The following is a 24,305-nucleotide window of genomic DNA, read 5'->3' on the forward strand; positions in this document are numbered from 1 at the left end:
TTTTTAAAAAGCATCTCGCTGTTAAGGCAAGACGTCTTAATTTCCTTTAATTTAAGTTGAAGTTCTAAAATAACTAAAACTAAAAAAATGTAAACTAAAAATTAATAAAAACATTGTATACCTTATTTATTTGTTTTGTCATTAATTTTTGGGTGAACTGGGTGTTTTGTCATTTTTACTAGTGTTTTTTACATGTCTATAAAAACTTACAAAACTAAAAATTCCTAAAATTTTAATTTAATAATAAAAAAACTTAAAATAAAATGAATAGAAAAGAAAAATAATAAACTTATAATAAATAATAATAATAAATATTTTTTGTAATCCTTTAAAAAAATAAACATTACAAACTTTTTATATAGTTCTCTGTATTTAAAATAAAGACAAATTTAAATAAAATTGAAATATTACATTAAAAACTTTAAAAACTAAAATAAAAATAAAACAAAATCTAAATATAATTTTGTACAATTTTAATCTTAATATTTAAAAACAACTGACAAAGCATAAAACAAGAATTACTAAAACTAAAATTAAAATAAAAAAGTAAAAATATAAAAATAAAAGCTAACTAACAGTATTAAATATATATATATATAACAGTATATAAATAATGCTAAAATACCACTAATGGGAATTTGAAAATGTGTCTAAGTGTCATGAAAATGACTATCATAATGCAAAAAAAAAAAAAAATCTTCTTAATCAAAATATAATGCTGTATGATTTTGGTTGTGAAATATGACCCAGACGTGGACATATATTGTGAGATTCACCCTTGATTTTACTAATTAAGATTTTATAATTCAAAAGTAAACTTTGCTTAAAACTGCTTGAACTGTTTACATATTAAAATGGAAAATATTTTTGATCTCAAAAAAGCACCTTTTGAGACCTCGACCTTCGGCAAACTGAAAATCTCCAAATCCATTGTGCCACCTTTGGTTGAAGTCTCAGGCATGTCAATCAAAACCAGTTTGTCAACACAGCCCTATGATGGAAAGTTTGACAACACAGCTTGGTCAGAAAAATGCAGCTACGCAGCCATAAGCTATTTCTGGCAAACAAAAGACAGATATGTAGTTACTTTTGCCATAATACTCAACACAGCAGCGATTCCTAAATCTCCTCCACCAATCACAGAGACCTTAACCTCCTGATCAAGCCGATTTCCACCTATAAGAGCAACTGCAGATCAATTATGATTCGACTACATAAAAGCAGTACTCTACATGTGCAGCTGCATATTTTCATGTCCACTCCAGACAAACCTTCGTGAAGGCTGAGATTTGACACATAGGTCAGCAGATTGTTGGGATCGTCGCCCTGTGCTGCAGATTTGGTGCTCAGTGGAGCTTCCTCCTCAAACTTAGCTATCATCTCTGCCAGAAGCCCGTTCACAGATGACTTCGGCTACAACAACATTTTTTTTTTACTAATATTTATAAATAATTTTAATTATATATACACACTATTTTTATTATTTATACACTACAGGTCACAAGTGTGCAATAATTAATATTTTTAATGGTTTTGCTCAACAAGGCTGCATTTATTTGATAAAAAATGCAGTAAATACAGTAATATTTTAAATATTGTTATATTTAAAGTAACTGTTTTCTATGTCATTTATTCCTGTGATCAAAGCTGTATTTTCAGCAGCATTACTTCAGTCTTCAGCGTCACATGATCTTCAGAAATCATTCTAATATACTGATTTATTGCTTGTTATCAGTTATTATTGGTGTTCAATTATTTACAAAGATTTATAGTATTATTAATGTTTAAAAATGTTTTTGCTACTTAATATTTTTGTGGAAATCATACAAAATTTTGGGGGAAATTAATAAAAAAAATTAAGAAAATTAATAATTGCATTCACATTAAATCGATAAAAAGTGACAGTAAAGGCATTCATAATGTTACAAAAGATTTTTATTTCAAATAAATGCTGTTCTTTTGAACTTTCTATTCATTTTTTTGTTTCCACAAAAATATTAAGCTGCAAAAACTGGTTTTCATTTTAACAATAAGAACTATTAATCATTATTAATTAATTATTAATTACCAGTAATAACTGATAACAATTGAGCAGCAAATCAGTATATTAGAATGATTTCTGAAGGATCATGTGACGCTGAAGACTGAAGTAATGATGCTGAAAGTTCAGATTTGCCATCACATAAACAAATTATATTTTAAATTAAAGCTCCAAGCAGCGATGAAAGGGCCCTCGCACCCGGTGGCTTTAGGAAAACAGCTAACGGTGGGCAATATTTAAAGTGATAAAAATTAGAGGATCATGTCAAAGTCATTTATGCAGTATGTGCCAAACTTCCTGCTGGCAACTGAATGTTGGCATGTAGATGTCTATAGACCAGGACGTTTATCAAACATGTTAATTCTGGGGCAGATTGAACATGATATGTTTGAGTTGGTGTAAAACATGACATTTCCTGCTGCCAACAGGTGGCGCTATAAATTATAACTGAATATTGGCATGTAAATGTTTTTAGGCCAGGACTCTTACCAAACATGTGAAGTTAGGGGCAGATCAGACATTGCATGCAAGTTAGTGTAAAACACGTAATTTCCTGTTGCCAGCAGGTGGAGCTATGATTATAACTGAATAATGGCCTTAAAATATGTTAAAGGGTTAGTTCACCCAAAAAATGAAAATTAAGCCATAAATTACTCACCCTCAAGGCATCCAAGGTGTATATGACTTTCTTCTTTCAGACGAATCGAGTCTGAGTTATATTAAAATTGTCCTTGATCTTCCAAGCTCTATTACAGTCAGCGGGTGTTGCATTGCTTCAGTCCAAAAGAAGTTAAATAAAGTGCATCCATCCATAATAAAAAGTGTCTCACACAGCTCCGGGGGGTGAACAAAGTCCTCCTGTAGTGAATCGATGCGTTTTTGTAAGAAAAATATCAATATTTAAAACGTAATAATCACTTTAATCTAGCTTGCACCAACAGTTGTACACGAAGCAGCTCCGTGAGGATGACGTTTGAGGTCGGCTTCGCGCATGCGCTGCTCAGAAGTGATGCACATGGAAGTGCAGAGGAGAGATCCAAATAAAACAACGGTCACTAATTAGACGTACAAAATGAGGATTTGTAAAGAAGAATGTTGGAGAATTTTGATCTAAGCCAAGAGGAGACTGGTTTTCCTTTGCTAAAGTAAAGAAACTTTGCTTCCTTTGCTCCTTTTAACAAACATTGGTTTTCACAAGACTCAACAGCCAACGCTGACTTCATACGTCATCCTCCCAGAGCTGCTTGGTTTACAACAGTGAGCACAAGCTAGATTCAAGTGATTACTACATTTTGAATATGGATATTTTTCTTACAAAAACACATCGATTCACTGCAGGAGGACTTTGTTCACCCGCCGGAGCCGTGTGAGACTCTTTTCATTATGAATGGATGCACTTTATTTCACTTCTTTTGGACTGATGCACTGCGACACCCTGACTACCACCAAAAAACATCTAAGAATATAAAATACAATTTTAATATAACTCTGACTGGATTCGTCTGAAAGAAGAAAGTCATATACAGTCAGGTCCATAAATATTGGGACATTGACACAATTCTAATCTTTTTGGCTCTATACACCACCACAATGGATTTGAAATGAAACAAACAAGATGTGCTTTGACTGCAGACTTTCAGCTTTAATTTGAGGGTATTTACATCCAAATCAGGTGAAGGGTGTAGGAATTACAACAGTTTGTATATGTGCCTCCCACTTTTTAAGGGACCAAAAGTAAGTAGGACAGATTAACAATCATAAATCAAACTTTCACTTTTTAATACTTGGTTGCAAATCCTTTGCAGTCAATTACAGCCTGAAGTCTGGAACGCATAGACATCACCAGACGCTGGGTTTCATCCCTGGTGATGCTCTGCCAGGCCTCTAATGCAACTGTCTTCAGTTCCTGCTTGTTCTTGGGGCATTTTCCCTTCAGTTTTGTCTTCAGCAAATGAAATGCATGCTCGATCGGATTCAGGTCAGGTGATTGACTTGGCCATTGCATAACATTCCACTTCTTTCCCTTAAAAAACTCTTTGGTTGCTTTCGCAGTATGCTTCGGGTCATTGTCCATCTGCACTGTGAAGCGCCGTCCAATGAGTTCTGAAGCATTTGGCTGAATATGAGCAGATAATATTGCTTGAAACACTTCAGAATTCATCCTGCTGCTTTTGTCAGCAGTCACATCATCAATAAATACAAGAGAACCAGTTCCATTGGCAGCCATACATGCCCACGCCATGACACTACCACCACCATGCTTCACTGATGAGGTGGTATGCTTTGGATCATGAGCAGTTCCTTTCCTTCTCCATACTCTTCTCTTTCCATCACTCTGGTACAAGTTGATCTTTGTCTCATCTGTCCATAGGATGTTGTTCCAGAACTCTGAAGGCTTTTTTAGATGTTGTTTGGCAAACTCTAATCTGGCCTTCCTGTTTTTGAGGCTCACCAGTGGTTTACATCTTGTGGTGAACCCTCTGTATTCACTCTGGTGAAGTCTTCTCCTGATTGTTGACTTTGACACACATACACCTACCTCCTGGAGAGTGTTCTTGATCTGGCCAACTGTTGTGAAGGGTGTTTTCTTCACCAGGGAAAGAATTCTTCGGTCATCCACCACAGTTGTTTTCCGTGGTCTTCCGGGTCTTTTGGTGTTGCTGAGCTCACCGGTGCGTTCTTTCTTTTTAAGAATGTTCCAAACAGTTGATTTGGCCACACCTAATGTTTTTGCTATCTCTCTGATAGGTTTGTTTTGTTTTTTCAGCCTAATGATGGCTTGCTTCACTGATAGTGACAGCTCTTTGGATCTCATATTGAGAGTTGACAGCAACAGATTCCAAATGCAAATAGCACATTTGAAATGAACTCTGGACCTTTTACCTGCTCCTTGTAAATGGGATAATGAGGGAATAACACACACCTGGCATTGGAACAGCTGAGGAGCCAATTGTCCCATTACTTTTGGTCCCTTAAAAAGTGGGAGGCACATATACAAACTGTTGTAATTCCTACACCGTTCACCTGAATTTGGATGTAAATACCCTCAACTTAAAGCTGAAAGTCTGCAGTTAAAGCACATCTTGTTCGTTTCATTTCAAATCCATTGTGGTGGTGTATAGCGCCAAAAAGATTAGAATTGTGTCGATGTCCCAATATTTATGGACCTGACTGTACACCTAGGATGCCTTGAGGGTGAGCAATTTACGGCCTAATTTTCATTTTTGGGTGAACTAACCCTTTAAGACCAGGACTCATATAAAACGTGTGCAGTTTGGGGCAGATTGGGCATTGTATGTATGGGTTACAACAACTTCCTGTTTCATGGTATTAATAGCATGTTTTAGCACTTAGTAAGGGTTGCTAGCATGTTTGAATATGTTTCTAACGTGCAATTCCAATTGGGTCCTCACACCATTGGTTTCTCAGGCCCTAAATATGAAGAGTCCATTAGCAAAAACGGATAACTCAGTTTTTAACAATTTCCAAAAATCATGTTTTTTCATTGTGCATTCCAATTAATCTCAACCTGCAGTTGGGTTATTTTGATTAGGTTAAAAAATACAGCTAACTAACACAAAAAAAAAATAAAAATAAAATAAAAACATGACAACATAATAAACAACATGATTTTTGAACATTAAAAAAAAGGATTTATCTGTTTTTGCAAATAAACTCTTCATATATTAAAATAGAAAATGTTTTTATTATAATAATAATATTTAAAATGTTGATGTTTTTACTGTATTTTTAATCAAATAAATGCAGTCTTGTGGACCATAGAAAGATATTTTTTTAAATATTAAAATATCTATAAATATTTTTTTTATAAATTATAAATTTATAATAAATTAAATGTAAAATGTTTAAAAACAATGTTTAGGAATCAGATAATAAATTAACTGAATCTAAACTATTTTGCATATACTGTAAATAATTTCAGTCAAGAACGGTTTGAGGTTCTCTCACATGGTCCCAGGTGTGCAGGCCCGGCAGGTGTATTCTGCCCTTCGAGTCCACGTGTTTACCCTCCCGTATCACCATGCTGGACGTGGGTCTCAGGAAGCAGACGGGAGGCGTGAAAGGAAACGAATCCAAGAGCCACAGCAGGATGGGCAGGTTATAGGAGCGCCCTGTGAATACATTACCGTAAAAATCAATCAAGGGTCTTCTGAGCAATTACAGTACTGTATTTCCAGCACATTCCTGCTTCAAATGATCCAGAGATGCCTAGAGTCTCACCTTGATATCTAACTGGGATGTTTCCAACCAGTTTGAGCAGATCCTTCTGTAAACTGTCACTAGACGCTGTAAACAGGTTTCAGAAATGACTCAATCACAAATGATGCATACAATAATCTGATATATAAAACTCATTATATAATATTATATGCTAATATACTGTAATATATGTTATGCAGTAATTTTAATATAAAATGTAATGACACTACACGGAATTAAACTCTCTATAACTACACCAGATGAATGTAGTTTCATATCTTTTGATCATCATCAGTGACTTACTGTATGTTCCAGATATTAATTTCATATCAGGATGAAGGCGAGACACTTTCTGTAGCTCTTCGACAGCAACATCACGAAATTTATACTGGTGAGAAAACAAGGAACATGTTAGAGAAAAGAATCCATATTTAAGGGCTGGGCAGTAAACGTGATTTTTAAGACAGGTCTAACCAGTGTCTATCATCAGCATTAATTCATTACTATTTCAGATTATGAGTTACTCACCTTAGAGAGAACTTTCTTCACGGATTCCGAGTTTAAATCCATCATCTCTGTTTAATTAAAACCAAAAGTACGGTGAAACCGAGGAAAGCAGGAGCGGCTCAATCTCAACCGGGCAATAAAGTGAAACTTGCGCAAACTCTTTCCAGCTGACTGTTACGAAAGGAGTGACGTCAGACCAATACAACACAGCGATGACGTACATTGAAAGACAACTGAGATGAACATAAAAGGTGAAAATGCACTGCAAATATTTTAGGGTTGGTATTTTGAATACACATTTTTTTAAATGTTATCATACAAATAAAGTTAGTAGTATTTTCAAATCTGTTTTTTTTTTTTTTTTTTTTACCAGATATGAAAAGAAACCATACTGACAAGAAACATTTAAATGTTGGTTGCCAGAAAATTGGTCCGGGGTTAGGAACCGATTTTCGTTTTAAGTAGTTTGCCACGTTATTGGAAACAAAATATTATATCGAATTTAACAAACCGCACATATTTTATTTCCACTGTCACTTTCACTAACATAAACACACACACACACACACACACACTTCATGTTTAATGTTTAGCAAATTTATTATTTCATTTTTTTTATAATTTTAATTAAACAGAAAAAAGCTTATTATAGGTAAAAGAAAAGAGACTTTTAAAGAAACCGTATTTTTATTTATGACATAACATGTATTTTAAAAAATGGATAGCAAAAAAAGAATAAAACGGTGGAATGATGTTGTCAAACAGTCAACCAGAAAGAATAAAAAAAAGTGTAATATAAGGAGAACTTGGGAATTTATCAAATATTGAAACCAATATGTGATGTAACTTCATGAATGCATTTGACTGTGTGTAAATTTCTTCTTTAGACAGCAAAGATTTTGAATAAGCTATTTTTTTAATCCCTGCACATCTCTATGTAGTGTACATCTATACTTGCTTTTAAGATAGTTTTCACACTAGTGATCAAGTGGCAACCCAACACTACCAAAATTGCATATTATTTAAATGTAATAAAACGTGTTTATGTATTTTTAATAGGTCCGACAATGTGCCAAATGATTAGCACATGGGAAGTTTTGGATTCTGACTCTAAATAGTTGTTTTGTGAACATTAAAATACTAATATCTGTGTTTCCAACGTGATTCTGCTTTGGGAACAAGGTTAAGCAGGCCTAATGCTGCCAGAACAACCCAAACACTGTCCCAATCAACGAACCATCAAACAATGCAAACAGCCCATCAGTATCTGCCTATGAGCAAAGAACCGTACTATGAGGACATGGTTCATAAAGGGGCTTGTTTATTCATAAATTAGTTCATAAGTTACCTGACCTTATTTACGCAAAAATTATAATGACTCTGTTAGCCAAGATGGAAGTAACAAAGCAGCCACACGCTGTGTGAAATATCATATGTGCCTTGCTTTGAAGCGGATACTAACGAGATGGCGATATTCTTGCAGCCATTTACTCTGGTTCAGTGACGAAACCAGCAAAAGCAAGTGGTACAGTAATAGCATACGTACATCACGGAGACATCTATTTGACGTCTGCACTTACGTTTCCTATCAGATGTCTTTAAGACGTTTATTATTTATATGTAAAACTGACATCTTAAAGACATCAGTACACAGCAGACGAAGTGATCTTTACCAGAAATCTTGCAGATGTACGTGTGCTATCTGGGTAGGAAAGGACAGCCTGATATCTTGTCTACCGTTTGGTCTTTCTTGAGACCCAGTGATATCTTTTTTTGAGTCTAGCACGATCTACACTGGCTGTCTGAATTAGAAGCTTCTACAAAAGCTACTATGTGTTATTGTTACCATAAGTACTTCAAGATTCTGCACAGAATACCATGGTATTGCCATGTTACAAATGTTGACTAATTTCTAAGTGATGTTGAAATGTGATTGATGTCATGTGCACTGCAAACATACGTTGTGCAATGCCACCGATGTGTTCCACAGCACAAAGTTAATATTTGAGTTTCATCCCAGCTAAAGGTAACTCATTTTCACGTCCAGGTTTATGCAACCCTTTATCCACCCTTACAGCGGCGACACGGAATTAACAAATGACAGGACAACAGAATCTGTCAAATCACTTTAACAAAAAAATACATTGGAAAAATGGCATTCTTCTGTCTTTTTCGCCAATTAAATAGTACAAGTTATAAAATAGCTCTCCCTAAATCAGGACCAATCTGGAAATCGGTGCTTGAGTAAGGCATCCACATAGATATACTTTCATGGTTTCTACAGATACAAAAAAATGCTATCGTGATTCTCAGTTATTCATTTCATATATTATTTTCTCCGAAGCTCAGCTATGTCAGATGGGCTCTTGATAGTGCAAACCTGCTCCCATGGCTTGGGCATTCAAATAAATAGTGTAACAATGTCAGCGGCACAAGGAAGGCATTTCCATTCCACTCGGTTCCTCCCAACCAAATAAGACTATATCAAAGTCAAGTAAGGGAAACTAAATCTTTTTCTGCTTTGCTTTCATCGCTAGTTTTCTTTTCATCTCCTCCTCCTCCATACGCATCTCCTCTTCATCCTCCTTGATGCCCAGGCGCAAACTGAGGCAGAAACAAAAACAGGTGTCATTAAGGATCGCCATTTTCGCTGGGTCTCTGCGTAAAGGGAGAGAAGCGTTTTATTTCAGTCTGTCGGAAACACAATCATTTTCTCTTCTTGGCATTCTTGCGCCTCATCTCCTCAAGTTCTCGTCTTTCCTCCTCCTGGTCCTCATACACTGCCATTCGCAGGCTAATCAGACAATCAGGGGCAAGGCAAAACAGAAAACACACAGAAAAGAAGGCAACAGTGTAATGATTTAATGAAAATGATGAACCAAAGCAGTTTGTCAGAACTACTATTGACCCACTCATAGTGTGCAGCTGAATTCTTACCTCCTCGCTTCCTCTTTCTGCTGTTCTTTCCAGCTGCTCTCCATAAATTTCAATGCATAGTCACTTTCATCTTTATATCTGTTGAAACGAAAGACAATTTTAACACAAAGAGGCAAACAATCCTTGTATTTTAAGGCTAGAAACATTCTATGCAAGTATGCAAACATCTGCGAGTAAATGTCAACTATAAATAGCAAGATCTTTTCAAGTCCAAGGATATTTTATAGTACGGCTGTCAAAAAAACAAAAATTAGAATTTCTAATATTCGTCGAATTTAAAATAAAAATCCACATTCGAACGCAAAAACGTTGCATCAAAACGTTGTAGGTGTGCATCAGGCAGTATTATAAGTGACGAACGAATTGCGACGACGATGTAAATGTCATTGCATTTGAATGTTTTTGAACCCACTGGATGCGGCGCTGATGCGTTGCCATTTTGACAGCCCTTTTTACGGTAATCTTAAACTGCGCAAAAACTCACTTGTTCCTGTCATAGCCAAAGATTTCCCTGATATGTTTTGAAATTTCATCTTGTTCCCCTCCTTCATCGTCGATGAAGTCGTCCATCTCAGAGTCGTACTCTTCCTCCTCCTCCTCATACTTTCGTTTATAACTGGATGTTATGGGGGGCAACACTGGTCCTTCAAAAATAGCAGGAGTAGAGAGGGGATACAACTTTAAAAACATGCAATATTACACATAAGGCATTAATGTTGCTACTGATTACAAATGAAAAACATAGAACATGTTTATAGAACATGAATGAATACATGGGGAAATCAAGCTCATTCTAACACAAATTCAATACAAGTACTTAGAGCAATAAACAACACAAGAATCGATTCACACTAATGAATTCTGCTTGTTCCATAAATTTCAAAGTATCTACGTTTACATGCAACCAAATAATCATTTAGTAATCAGATTAACGGTTCAATCAGTAAACCATGTCAAGCTCAATCGATTCAAGTGAGTTTAATCCAAATGAAATTTTAATCAGATATACTGCATATAAACGCATGAATCAGAAGATATTCTTAATCGGATTCTAAGATACCTTTATGCATACATTTACACTGCTTTAACATTAAACAAACTATATGTTTGGTTTCAATTATTCTCGCAGTGACTTTCAGACACAGCAACTACGCTTCCGTTGAAGTTTTGTTCGGAGTACATGGACAGAACTTTCAGAACCTGAAGTCTTAATGAACTCATTCCAAATGATGACATTTGTGCATGTAAACATACCTAATATGCCTAACAAACAAGAAACATGATGCCTAGTTTTGTAGATGATTCATTAAATCAACTGTTGGAATATTCAATCAACTTCTGCAAAGCAAAAAGGATCTTTCACGGTAACTGGTTTAATAATATCGTTAACGGACTGTTGATTACACTTGGTTTGTAAAAACGAACAAATAAAAAAATTACATGAAATGTATGAAAGAGTAATTGCATCTTTTCTCTTCTACTATGACATATCCAAGTGAAACAGCTCCCACACAAGAAGAAAAAAAAAATTTAAAAAAGGACTTGATTTTGTCCATCAGGAATCGATTGCATGTAGAAAAGTCGATTTTTAAAAATGTTTGTGTATAATGTTTAATATGGTGTAATGCATTGCCCCATTAACTTCAGTTGCAAGGTTTGTTACATTACGTTAAATCTTCTCTAAATTCTCTTAATAATATATTAACAAACAGAAATCATGAAACACTTGGCCATTAAGATGTTATTATAACCCTTACCAGGAGGTTTAACCAGGACTCTGTGGCCTGAGGGACCAATGACTGTCCTGGGGCCTTGAGGTCCCGGAGGTCTTGGAACCATCCCAGGTCTCGTTGCAAAGCTCTTTGATGAAATAGTCTCCGAAACAACAGTGCACTGAGATCTTCTAGGGCCGGAGCCCATGATGTTTACCGGTCTCCCAGAAACACTACTTCCCATCCTGCTTGGTCCATTTGGGGCGGCCTTGGAGCTTCCAGGAGCATGCTTAACTTGCAAACTACCACCTGGCCTTGGTTGCTTTGAGGGGTCACCAGAAGAGGGTACAAGTCCATTGCTCCCAGGCCGTGATAAATGTCCTGGTTTAGCTGGTTTCTGAGGTGGCCCACCAGAGTTACTAGGTCTAACTTGCCCAGAGTTTTTGTGTGGTGCTTGACTTGGTCTAGCTGCACCAGGAGCAACTCCAGCACGACTTCCCAAAATACTTGATTTCCCTTGAGGTACTGAGGTATTCCCCTTCTTTGGGGTAAGGTCACTTGAGGTTGTGGGCCTTTGGCCTTGTGAGGGTGCTGGTTTCAATTGAAAAGGAGCACTGTTCTTCATGGCAGCTTTACCATTTAAGGCACCTGAGGAGCCTGAGTTTCTGTCTCCGTGTAGTTTGGCAGAACTTGGAATTCTTTCACTGGATGATTGAAGCTTTGGCTTTTTGCTGGTACTACCTGACTGGTACTTTTCCCCCGATGGCTTGGGCAATTTCCCAATTTTGCCATCTCGTTCTACGTTCTTCTTTTGTGAATTTGAGCTGGGCTGGGATCGGCTGTCTTTGTGTCCTGAATTCTTGTCTGGTTTGGCATCTTTCCCTCTATCCTGATTCTTGACTCTGCGCTCTATTTCGAGTTCTCGAATCTCCTCGGCTGTTCTAAGCCTCTCTTCGGTCTTCTTCACTACTTTTACTTCAACAGGTTCAAATTGCTTCTTTTCAGCAAGTCTCAAGAGGTCCGCAAAGTTCATTGTTGATGGAGGGGGCCTTGCTGGAGCACTGTGTTTTTTCGGTTTGCTGTCGACTTTTTTAGACGACTCAGGCCAAGACGGAGGCTTAACAGGCATGCTTTGTTCTTCAGATTCAGAATCTGTTCCTTCATAGTCGTAATTGTCACCATCATCATCGTCATCATCTGCATTCGATGTTTGCTGCTCATCAGATCTCTCCCCCTTTGACCGCCTTTTTTTGGGCTGGTCTATGACAGGGATGCCGTTGTAACCTCTGAAATTGTCCTTAGTTCGGGAAGCCATTGCTCTTGCCTTCCTGTCTGATTTAAGCGCCACTCTTTTGGCCAGCAGGTCCTCTTTTGCTTTCTTACTCTGTATTTCTAAGAAAGAGAGCGAGAGGAACATCAAAATATGCATTATATGTAAAAAAGGGACATGGTTATTTTCTCACCCTCATGTCTTTGCAAATCTTATCCTGCTCCTGCAAGGCCACTATCCAGCAGAGTTTATCTCCAATTAACCCTACTGTATTATATTTAATACATACATTTCTAAAGCTTCTTAATTATCAAAACTTTGCTGAAGAACTTTGTACAGGATCTTTAAAACATCATCTTGCATTACATTATATGTTTTGCCCCACAACAAAAATTTCAGAGCTTTAATCATAAAACTAATCAACAAAACATATTACCGGATAATATTGAGTTACAACTGATATTTATATGCATTGAAGTTTAAGTAATTTCTCACTGATTTACATTCAGAATTTCATCTTGCTTTTTGGCCATATAGGGCAAAATAGGGCTGCGTGATAAATTGATAGTGCTAATTATCGCGCGATATAAATTTCCTCGATAAACAATAACAAGAGGTTGATAAATTTTCATTATAATGTTTACTGTATGAGGCAAAGGTGGAACGAAAGGGCACAACTCATTTGAAGCGCGTCACTCTGATCATTTATCCGCTCTAAGTTTAAATGGCGGCTTGCATACAGCGAAGAACCCAAATAACTGTTTATAGCCAGATGAAACAGCGCTGACAAACAGGAGAAACACTGTGTGCAACGATAGTTAGAAGACTAATCTACAAACTGCCATCATTTACCATAGATTTACTGTAGTAGCACTAACTGCACTATGGTATTGTGTCAGAAATGTGGGTATGTGTGTGTGTGTGACTAAGCTATAACGTTTATGCATTTATACTAAATTTATTTAGACTAGCTAGCTACTGTTTTTCATACAAATACCTAAAAACAATATTACATGCTATATTTGTGATTTTAACTGTGATAATCATGATCTAAATGTATGCTACTATGAAAGAGCAGTGGTTAATTTAAAAAATAAAAATAAAAAAAATACTGTCAGATGTTGTTTACGTCAAAACAGAGACCAAGCCGTTCCCACAGAACGCGTATTTATCGCATTTTCTAGAGGGACATCTATCACCATTGCACTTGCAGAATACAGTCAGAATACTTTAATTTCACCATATAAAAATGAAGATGCTACAATACTTACAGATATTACTGATTATGATAATGAACATCAATCTACATCTGCATCCTAACTTAAGCTACTATTAAATGTGTATTTATAAGAGAATTTATTTCATATTATTATTAATATTATCAGGCAATACAAACCTGTTTCTTGATTTGAAACAATATTACTCATTAGAACATGCAGAACTAAGAAGCTTTATTTTTCCTATTAAGATATTTATTTTAAGGAAAAATGACTGGAAAAGTGTAAAGAATTCAAAAACGTGAAGTGTTTGTCGTTCTGACCATAAAGAATAGTTTAAAACCACAATTAACTGTCTGGTTTTTACAACTTTCCCATTGGAGCAAAAATCTGCCTTTAAATTTGAAAGAAATAAAAGTGTGACATTTATCGTGACAATTATCGATATCGACTGATATGAAAAAACATTATCGTGATAATTTTTTGGTCATATAACCCAGCAATAATATCAGCAACTGCATATTTTCACTTAGTTCCTCTGTTTTTTTGTTCCTCCTCAAGTATAATATTCCCCTCTTTCAAAATATATAGGCCAGATCTATCAAACATTATACTCAATAAAAACATGTTTGCATTCCATAAAAAAAGATTTTTTTCAGATCACTATTACCTATGTCAAGCTTTGGAGAGTTAAACACACCTGAACCAGTTAATCAAGGCCTTCAGGATTGCTAGAAACTTCCTGGCAAATGTGTAGGAGCTGTTAGCGTTTGAAAGGAATAACTAAATAAATATTAGATATTATAAAAGGGGTCCATACAACTTGTGTGCTAGAGGTACATGATATACCAGCATAGAGCTCATAGATCATTTTATAGTAGTGAAATATGCATTTCTAAGGTAAAAAGAAGCAGCAGCTCATAACCGTATTGTTTCATGTGGGCTGCCCTTCCGGGTGCGTATGCCATTTAATGCATTGAAAAGTGTGTTAACTTCTGTTTTGCGTTAGGTAGAATTTTAACTGCAAACATTAGAAGAGTGTTTCCACCGAAAGCAGAGAAAAGCAACTGATTGATTTTGACAAATATTAACTTTGATGGTAACACTTTACAATAAGGGTACATGATTTATAATGTACTAAAGTTTGAATTAATAGTTAGTTTAGCATGAACTAATGGTGGATATAAAAATGGACCAATAAGGAATTAATGAAGGGCAAACCTTGACTGGAATCACGATGATTCATGTGTTAACAGCAGCAACCTTAACTACATGTTAGTACATGTTTGTTAGTTAATGTTAATTAACAATGAATGGTCAGCTTCATCAAATTCATTTCCAGGCAGAATGATGCAGTCATGATGAATCTGGAGTGTACAACTGAGAGCTGTGCTGCTTTTGGATTATAATGTAAACATTTAATGTAAATAAATCACAACGGGCCTCTTCAAGTAAAGTCATGACCCAAAGATGCATCAACAAGTCATAATTGCATGTTAGTAAATGGCTAATTAATAATGCAAACAATAGCATCTAATATTGTGCAAACAACATTTTCTACACATTCTTAGATGAAAATCTTTGCATCCACCTTGGCACCTTCAAGAGCGTTCAGAAAGATAAGCAGCTATGCTTGACTTGTGTAAGAATCATGCTCATATGACGGATGTTTTAAATGAGTTGAACCTTGTAACAAAATACAGTATGACTTAATTTATGACTGATCTGATCCTCAAGTTCAAGTCTTGATTCAGTGATCCGATCGCCGTGGTTAAATTAAAGTTCTTAACAGGTCTACAACGTTGACTAATAATCTTCTTTGTATTGCATTTTTACCAAAAAGCCCTCGCTAGTTAATGGTGGCTTTTCTTACTGGCTACACCGCATTCCAAATTATTATGCAAGTGATGGATCAATAGGATTTCAGTACAATAAAGAGTCAGATTTTTGTTTATGTTGTTTTTTTTTACATCTTTTTAGATAACTTCTCAATCTCAGACAGGTTTGTTCAATAGTTTGTCAGGTCTTCTTAGGTAAACAGAGACCCTACTTGAAGTGATTGTTCCACATTATTAAGCAAGTCACAGTTCTCGGGAAATATGGTGAGGAAGAAAGATCTTTCTGAAGATGAAAGTATAAACAAATCCAATGTCTTGCAAAAGGCATCAATACAAACAATATTTTGTGAAGAGCAAATAGAGATTATTGAACTGTCAAAAGATTTGTGAGTGACAGAGCACAGAAGATCTTGGTCAGATAAAGATTTATTAAGGAAAGTTTCTGTCAAACAAATGAACTGTATTGTAATGGCAGCTGTAAAAAAGCCACTGCTGATGGTTTGGGTTGGAATATTGGGAAGTGAGATGTAAGGTCATTTTAGGGTGTCAAAATGACTTCTGCAGGAAATGTGGAGTTCATAACTGACCATTTTCTGCTGTGGTATAAAATGAAGAACAGTGCTCTCGGAAATAAAAGGATTTTCATGCAGGATAACACACTATCCCATCCTACATAAATACCATTGTGCGAAACAGTTTGAAAATGTGTTTCTACAGCCACTGTGCAGGTTTTTCTTTGTGAGGTTTGGTTAGTAGTGACTGAAACGCAGCTTTACACACAACTGTCAGTCTGCATGGAGAGGATCTTGAGACTCCAGTAGCTTCAAACACCCTGTCTGCCGCTCAGCAGTGGCTTTTTTACAGCTGCCATTACAATACAGTTCATTGTTTGACAGAAACTTTCCTTAATAAATCTTTATCTGACCAAGATCTTCTGTGCTCTATCACTCACAAATCTTTTGACAGTTCAATAATTTATATTTGCTTTTCGTGAAATATTGTTTGTTTTGATGCCTTTTGCAAGATATTGGATTTGTTTGTGTAAACATTAGGGCCGATATCTTGAAGTTTTCCCCTTCATTTGCATGCGAAAATGTCACACTAATAATAAGTGGATGCACAACATTTCTAAACTTATCATTTATTGAGCACTGACTTGAACCATCTCTCTAACCAAAATTAATTTTGTGCACTGCACGGTATTAAAAATAAAAAAAATTATCTAAAGTTAACCAAACAAATATATATATATATAGTCAATAAGTCAATAATTTACATAAAAGTTTTAGAGCATTTATCAAGCAGAATTTTTCAAGTTTGTTGGAACATAAATGTAAACTTAAATATACATTTAAATAAAATAAATAAAATTTTATAAATAAAAATCAATTAAACTGAAAAATATAAAAAATAAAATATATAAAAAAAAAATATAGTACTGCTGCAAACACACTAGCAACCAGCAACATTTGTGTTTGGTATAAATGACACAGAACATCTCAAGTGCATTCTAATTTCAAACTTACATCGCAGTCTGTTCATTATTAAAATAAAGTACAGTCAACCAAACATATAAAAGGCTACACTGGTCAGTTTAAATAGACCGAAGTATACCGGTCCACTCTGCTGTTATGCCAAGGACGTTTTTGCTCATGTGAAGAGGATGATCTTTTCCGTCTAGTTTAAATAAAATAAAAAACAAATATTATAGTTTAACATTCAGATACATTGCCAATATGGAAACATTTGGATATGTGCAGAACGAGACGCGAGCAATAACCTCCAAATACATCTAGCCAAACCCGCGCTCGCTGCACGCACGCATGCACTGTCACGATCTAATGCACTGTAAATGCTGAAAATGATCGTTTAAAAAAACAAATAGGCCTACTGGAAGGCAAAAATTCAAAATCGAACATTTTGCAGAACAGGATCAAATAAAGTACTGGTCATTAATACTCACATAAAATGTTTAATGTGAAAAAAGCGGTTCACTGACTGCACAGCACAGCCACAAGCGCCACAGTTACGTTTGGGATAATTTTATCTTTACTACTATAGAGTCATTTGAAAACATTGCAACTGCATATTAAAATACAACAACGAGCACCACGAAACCATTTAAAGAGGCGCATTCAGCGGTCTCCTTGACAGGAAACAGTCAACTAAGTAAAATTTCATCATATGATCATTAACACATCAACAACGGAAGAGGATTAGGGCCAAGCAATAATAAAAAAATAAAACCATCTCGAGATTAAAGTCATTATATTGCGAGATTAAACTCGTTAAATTTCGAGAAAAAAAGTCGAAATACAATCTTGAGAATAAACTCATTAAATATCGAGAATAAAGTCGTTGTGTTTCGAGATTAAACTCGTTAAATTTCGAGAAAAAAGTCGAAATACAATCTTGAGAATAAACTCATTAAATATCGAGAATAAAGTCATTGTGTTTCGAGAAAAAAACTCGTTAAATTTCGAGAAAAAAAAGTCGAAATACAGTCTTGAGAATAAACTCATTAAATATCGAGAATAAAGTCGTTGTGTTTCGAGAAAAAAAGTCGAAATGAAATGTAGAGAATAACGCATTCGATCAGTGTTCATTGCATAGCCTATAGAGGACATGGCAGAGTTGGATCACTTAGTCAAGCTATATTTTAGACTTTCTTTCAGTAACAAAGAAATACTATCAACTTTAGCTAATTATGACAATAATATTTAGCACACCGAACTTTAAAGAGAATTTGCAAGCGGCTAGGTCTTTTTAGAAGAAAAAACTCGCTTTTTGTCCAACATGCAAGGTTATCGCTGGCTTCACCCAAATGCACTCTGGCACTTGGACAGCTATGATAAAATTAAAACCGTACGGCATTGCCATTAATGGCGTGTAATGTAATGAGTTTATTCTCAAGATTGTATTTCGACTTTTTTTCTCGAAATTTAATGAGTTTTTTTCTTGAAACACAACGACTTTATTCTCGATATTTAACGAGTTTATTCTCAAGATTGTATTTCGACTTTTTTTCTCGAAATTTAACAAGTTTAATCTCGAAACACAATGACTTTAATCTCGAGATGGTTTTATTTTTTTATTATTGCTTGGCCCTAATCCTCTTCCGTACCCTTAATTTCATCATATGATCATTAACACATCAATTCATTTTACACTCCTACTACTAGCATTTTATTCAGACTAAAACCCCTTTAATTCGGGTGAGAAAGCTTTTTTACCGAGTGGCTTTTGCACATAATAACGACGCATGCGCATTTTGCAGCATTAAGGTTATTAATTGATCGTTAATTTAAACGACGATCGATCATGGAAATGATCAAATATTGACATCCCTAAATGCAAATGAGCTGGATGGAAACCTGGCTATTGTCTGCATCAAACCATGCTTCCGAACAAATGTCATTCACCGTTCTGTGCTGCTCCAGGACAGCTGTCTCTCAGAGCACGCTTTGGCACGGTGCTGTCTGTGAGCGGGGCGGAGTAACGGAGCCCTCAATTACGCTGCAGTGTTTGTGAGAGCTGCCACCTACTCCACCTCATTTACAGAGTGAACTTCTCTGACTACCTTTATCTCCCAGGACTGTTCTTGAATCTTCCAAAAGTTTTGGCTTGGGGCCCTTCACATGCGGCAGCAGCACTTTCCACCGCACCAATAACACAGGGCTGCCCGCCAACGTGCCTGAATTTAAATCGGCGCTACTAAACACGGATATCGGCCGATGCCGATATATTAAAAAATGACAAATATCGGCCCGATATATCGGCCGACCTCTAATTGAATGATATTTTGATTACGTTTATACTTATGTTCCCCAACTGATAGTTTTCACATGTCGTCACACACTCATAGGAACACCCACCTGAAGGGCAAAATGAAGCTCTGCTCCACTGACTGCCAGTTATTTTTACGCAGTATGCATTAAGTAGTAATGTAGTAAAACGTGGATAATAAAAGGTGAAATTCAGTAAACACCTTATTGATGATGTATATTTTGGACAGGCAAGCATATGAACCCAGAATATAAACACAATGTGCAAGTTTCACGTTAAATGTGTACCCACAGAAAACCATTCAGAAATCACTGAAACATTAAGCGGATTGCGTTCATATTCCGACCTCATCTGCTTGCCTATGTAAACTATGCATCCTTAATATAGTGATTACTGAATTAGATCTTTTAATATAACGGTTTTTAATATATTAAGGCACTTTAAGTGCTTTTAAAACGTTTGTCGCACTGTTTAATGATTGAAATATTGCCACGGGTGCTCAATATGGATTGCAAATGGCCAAAACTTGCATTTTGTTTACAAATGGCTCCTCCCTTTACACTTATGTGCAATTTTGGTGGGTCTTGGGATTCTTTGGTGTTGTCCCAGGATGTAAAGACTTCAAATGAAGGTAGCACTCCATAAATTTTACGTTATTCAAAATGTTGTTGCATATGCGTTTTAAAAACCTATCTTTAGTCATTACATTTCTGAAATTATATTAAAATGAAATTGATATTAATTGTTCATACTTATAAATCTGAAAAATAATGTGACAGGAGTTCTTCAGAATCAGGATTGATGTACTCCAGTTTTTTTGTTTGTTTTTTGTTCAATAAATCCAAAGCTTTAATGATGGTTGATTTGTATTTCTGTTAAACTTTCATCGTTGGTTCTTGTACTTGAGTAAATTATAAGATTCCTCTTTGTAGTCTGTTTAGTAATACTTTGGATAACAAATTTTTATTGTAACATCAAGGGGCCCATGTGATTAACTCATTAACTAGCCATTTACTAACATGCGCTCATGACTTGTTGATGCATCTTTGTGTCATGACTTTATTCGGAGGCCTGTTGTTATTAACTCATTAACTAGTCATTTAATAACATGAACTCATGACTTGTTGATGTATTTTCATAAGTCATAAATTAAATGATCAGTTGCACATGCAGTACATAATGCATGGATTAAAGAAAAAAATCTTTGTGCTTGTCCTCCTAATTTAAAAAAACATTAGGAGCAACTTCTGATCAATAATTAAAAAAATTCTGATCAAAAATTAGCCTGTGATTTACAGGGGCATTTTCTTGTTACCGTTGTAATGTCATTTTTCAATTTTTATTTTTTTTTAAATGCATGCATAGTACCCTATCAATCTTTCCAGCCATGACTACATCACAATTACCAATCGACCACCCCACACAACAACAAAATAAACACATAAACTAATAAACTAAAAAACAAAAAAAAAAAGCACATAAGTAAATTAATGACAATCAACAGCACAAACAAAAACAACAAGATACAAATTAAATTTACAGTACTTTTTTTCAGTTAGGTCTAACTATAATCTACTCAGCTGTAAAAAAAAACACTGGGTAGTCTTCACTGTATGATGAAAGACAGCAGGAGGTTTATTTAGGCTGCTGTCTCTTTAAGACCTAATGCACAGATCAATATACTGTTACACATGGCTCTACTCTTTTTTTGTTTTTTGTTTTTTTTTAGGAGCGCTTGTCCTCCTTAATTAAAATAAATTAAGAGCACCTTCTGATCAATAATCAAAAATTCTGATAAAAAAAAAAAATTAGCCTTCCTAATACGAGGTGACTTGTGACTAAAGTGACTGACTTTTTTTTACCTTTATAATGGCATCATTTTTATCTGTCAAATTCAAAAATGTATAAGTTTTTTTTAAATTTCTATTTAAAACAATATAATAAGTAGTAGAATAAGACTTGCTGCAATTAACAGAAACTTTAGTTCATTATAAATCATATAACCTTTATTGTAAAGTGTAACCATTTTGACAGAATAGTAGTTGTTGGCTGTTAAACAGACCCCCTTACAGTATAATAAAGAGTAACACAATACTATCTTCAGATGATGAAATGTTTTGTGACACATTTGTGGTTTTGGGTTTCTTTGTTATGATTTATAATTGAACCTGTGTGCTGTACTGAAAAACCTTTACCTAATTTAGTGTTCCCTGTCAAAAATGATCAAATTTGCTTATAAACCTTTCATTATGCTACATTATCACCAAATCTTGGGTTGATTATTTTTAGTCCACTTGTTGTCTTTCATTTAGCACAGGTTTTGTATTTCTTTTAGGAACTGATTTATAAAGACTTGACTGGTCTGAGCTTATGCAACTGTTTTTGAGAGAAAAACAGGTTTTTAGGGGTATTTTTGTGGATAATTTTAACAATCATCACTAAAAAACTCAAAAAGGTTTTGGAGCATAATGAGAGATTTACAAGCAATTCTTGCTGACCTGTAATGTTTGACATGCGAAACAAAGCACAAAGATTATCCAGTTGTTTTGTGAAGTCGCTGTACCGTGTATTGGTTTCAGTCCAATGCGAGAACTTCAACTAGAAAATCTAGTCCGGGTCAAAATAACCAGAAACTGAACACAGAGTCAAAATGACTTTCCAGTTTAAAAATCTGAACAAACAGTTGATTACTTTTTAGATAAATGTGACATTTTATGTGGTTGAGGTCAACCCTGATGTGGATGTGACTAAATATAAGCCTTTATGGTGCTCTTAAGGTCATCATCCATCCCCTTCACTTTAATTATATGGAAAAAAGCTATCTCTTGTGGTCCGAGTCTTGAAGGTTTGCAATGACAGCGAGTAAACAATGCCTTGGATGGACTATGCATTTGAGAAGATATCACGTACAGCTAAACAAGGTTTAAAGAGAAGAAAAGTACCTTTTTTCTTTTGCTCCATGGCCTGTTTTTTCAAGAAGGCCTGCACCGCAGACGAGTTCACTCCCTTGACTTTGACATCTTTCTTGGGTGGACCGGTTTTCAGGCTATACCGCTTTTATATAAAAAAAAACACACACAACACAGACACGACTGAAAACCACAGAAATGCAAGCGCGTGCACGTGAAACTACAAGCACTTTAAGTGACTTGGGAGGCTTCTTCTCAAACCTTGAACAAAATTAATTCATAATTTCATAAGATTGGCACATTACAACAACACAACATTTGAATTAGTCAAAGTGCATGTAGTTGGGTCTTCCAAAGACATAAATAAGACGATAAATGATTATTTTGTCAAGTGTTTTTCTCATACATACCGACACGCTGCTGAGGCCTTGATTTTGGGAAGCAATGGACAGCACGCTGTCGAAATCCATGATCCTGACGATAACTGTCTACAGCTCACCACTCGACAAACACTAAACAGAGTCTGTAAACCAGGCCTGCTGTTGAAACCACGCGAGTATTGGAGGAAGGAGAAGCGAGATAAGAGGAAACCCTCGACGAGATCACCTCCTTCAGCTTCTGTTCGCCATATCTGATCCGCTGCGTGCGCTACATCTAAACCCTTCAACAGCGGAGAGATCCGACATTAATAGAGAACGCTTTCGTTATGTATTCGTTCAGTGGTAGCGGAACAGTTCGCCTGGACTGTCACTAAACGACGCGAGACCGCGAGAACACAGAAAACCCTCTTGTGAGAAAGAGCTGTGTTCTAGAAGCAACTGACAAACTCACGTCATCCGATTCACGTCCTCGCGTCACTTCCGGCTGCTTCAGCCACGCGTTCTCTTCTTTCATAACTCTCTCGCAGCTAAATATTCACTTCTGATTTATTTTTGCTTCACTCATCACTTCAGAGAATCTCCTCCAATAAAAAAGAAAAAAAAAACATTAAAAACATCCAATATAATAAAAAGAAAATCATTAATAAATTGTAATTTTTATGATTGTAAAATGTCTGTATATTTAGTTACCTTGTAATTGTTACTGTATCCTCCCCCATGTGTTTGTTTGTTTATTTTTGTTTGTTTTGATGTTCACCTGTTTCACTGTGGTTTTAATAATAATAATAATAATAATAAAAATCTTTCTCACAACTACATAAGACCAAAAATGTTATACATTTTGTAGATAATGGTAGCTAGGTTGCTAAACATAAAACAAGTGTTTTTTAATTTTCTTTTTCTTTCTTTTTTATAGAAAGATTGGGATTTTTAAATGCAAAAATAAATAAATAAATAAATAAATAAATAAATAAATAAATAAATAAAAATACTAGGGAAATAACCTAAGCGAGGTATAATAAAACAAACATATATATATATATGCTATGCACATCAGTGTTTATTTATGAATGACGTTGCTAAATGAAATCATACTAAATCAAATATAAATCATATCGATAAATAATCAATAATCGCACGTATTCTTCTTTTGCATTCTAAATAATTATTATAAACCAAGCTTGCGATGCCAAGACCTTAGTTTGTATTTTAAGGTAATATTAACGACTTTATATTGTTTACTTAATGCATGCTACCACAAGCTGTCGCTACAGTCAAGAAACAGTTCGGCTACCGTTTACGCATCTCAGTGTCACTTTTATTAACCTTTAGACTTTATATCGAACTCGCATTATATGTCATAAACAGATGTTGAGAATGAAACGCATTAAACGCGATAAAGGAAGGAATAGACTGTATGTGAATCCCTCGCGCTCGTCCACAGCTGCTGAGGCGCGCGCTAATGTAAACACCTTCCTGCGTTCCGA

General features: G+C 35.4%; 2 protein-coding genes across 3 annotated transcripts in view; both read right to left on the reverse strand.

Annotated features, from left to right (window-relative positions):
• The window catches only part of LOC109068350 (ubiquitin-conjugating enzyme E2 variant 3-like), a 12,767-nt gene extending 5,408 nt beyond the window's left edge, over positions 1-7,359 (reverse strand). Inside the window, 7 exon segments of the mRNA XM_042752998.1 lie at positions 886-991; positions 1,088-1,176; positions 1,272-1,413; positions 6,011-6,174; positions 6,284-6,349; positions 6,566-6,650; positions 6,791-7,359. Of these exon segments, the coding sequence (XP_042608932.1) occupies positions 886-991; positions 1,088-1,176; positions 1,272-1,413; positions 6,011-6,174; positions 6,284-6,349; positions 6,566-6,650; positions 6,791-6,835 (697 nt within the window). The 5' untranslated portion in view covers positions 6,836-7,359.
• A 1,524-nt stretch (positions 7,360-8,883) lies between these two features.
• Positions 8,884-23,311, reverse strand: LOC109068348 (protein SPT2 homolog). 2 transcript variants are annotated; one of them, XM_019085157.2, is made up of 6 exons: positions 22,849-23,311; positions 22,472-22,583; positions 11,464-12,810; positions 10,191-10,350; positions 9,707-9,784; positions 8,884-9,563 (listed from the first exon to the last, which is right to left on the reverse strand). In XM_019085157.2, exons 1-6 carry the CDS (start codon positions 22,906-22,908, stop codon positions 9,476-9,478), a joined length of 1,845 nt encoding a protein of 614 aa, XP_018940702.1. In that variant the 5' UTR covers positions 22,909-23,311; the 3' UTR covers positions 8,884-9,475. The 2 variants fall into 2 exon arrangements, with proteins under 2 accessions (XP_018940702.1, XP_018940700.1); XM_019085155.2 differs by having other exon boundaries at positions 8,884-9,373; positions 22,849-23,310.
• Between the last annotated feature and the right edge of the window lie 994 nt (positions 23,312-24,305).

The sequence above is a fragment of the Cyprinus carpio genome, chromosome B25 (assembly GCF_018340385.1).
Source record: "Cyprinus carpio isolate SPL01 chromosome B25, ASM1834038v1, whole genome shotgun sequence".
Classification (NCBI taxonomy): domain Eukaryota; kingdom Metazoa; phylum Chordata; class Actinopteri; order Cypriniformes; family Cyprinidae; genus Cyprinus; species Cyprinus carpio.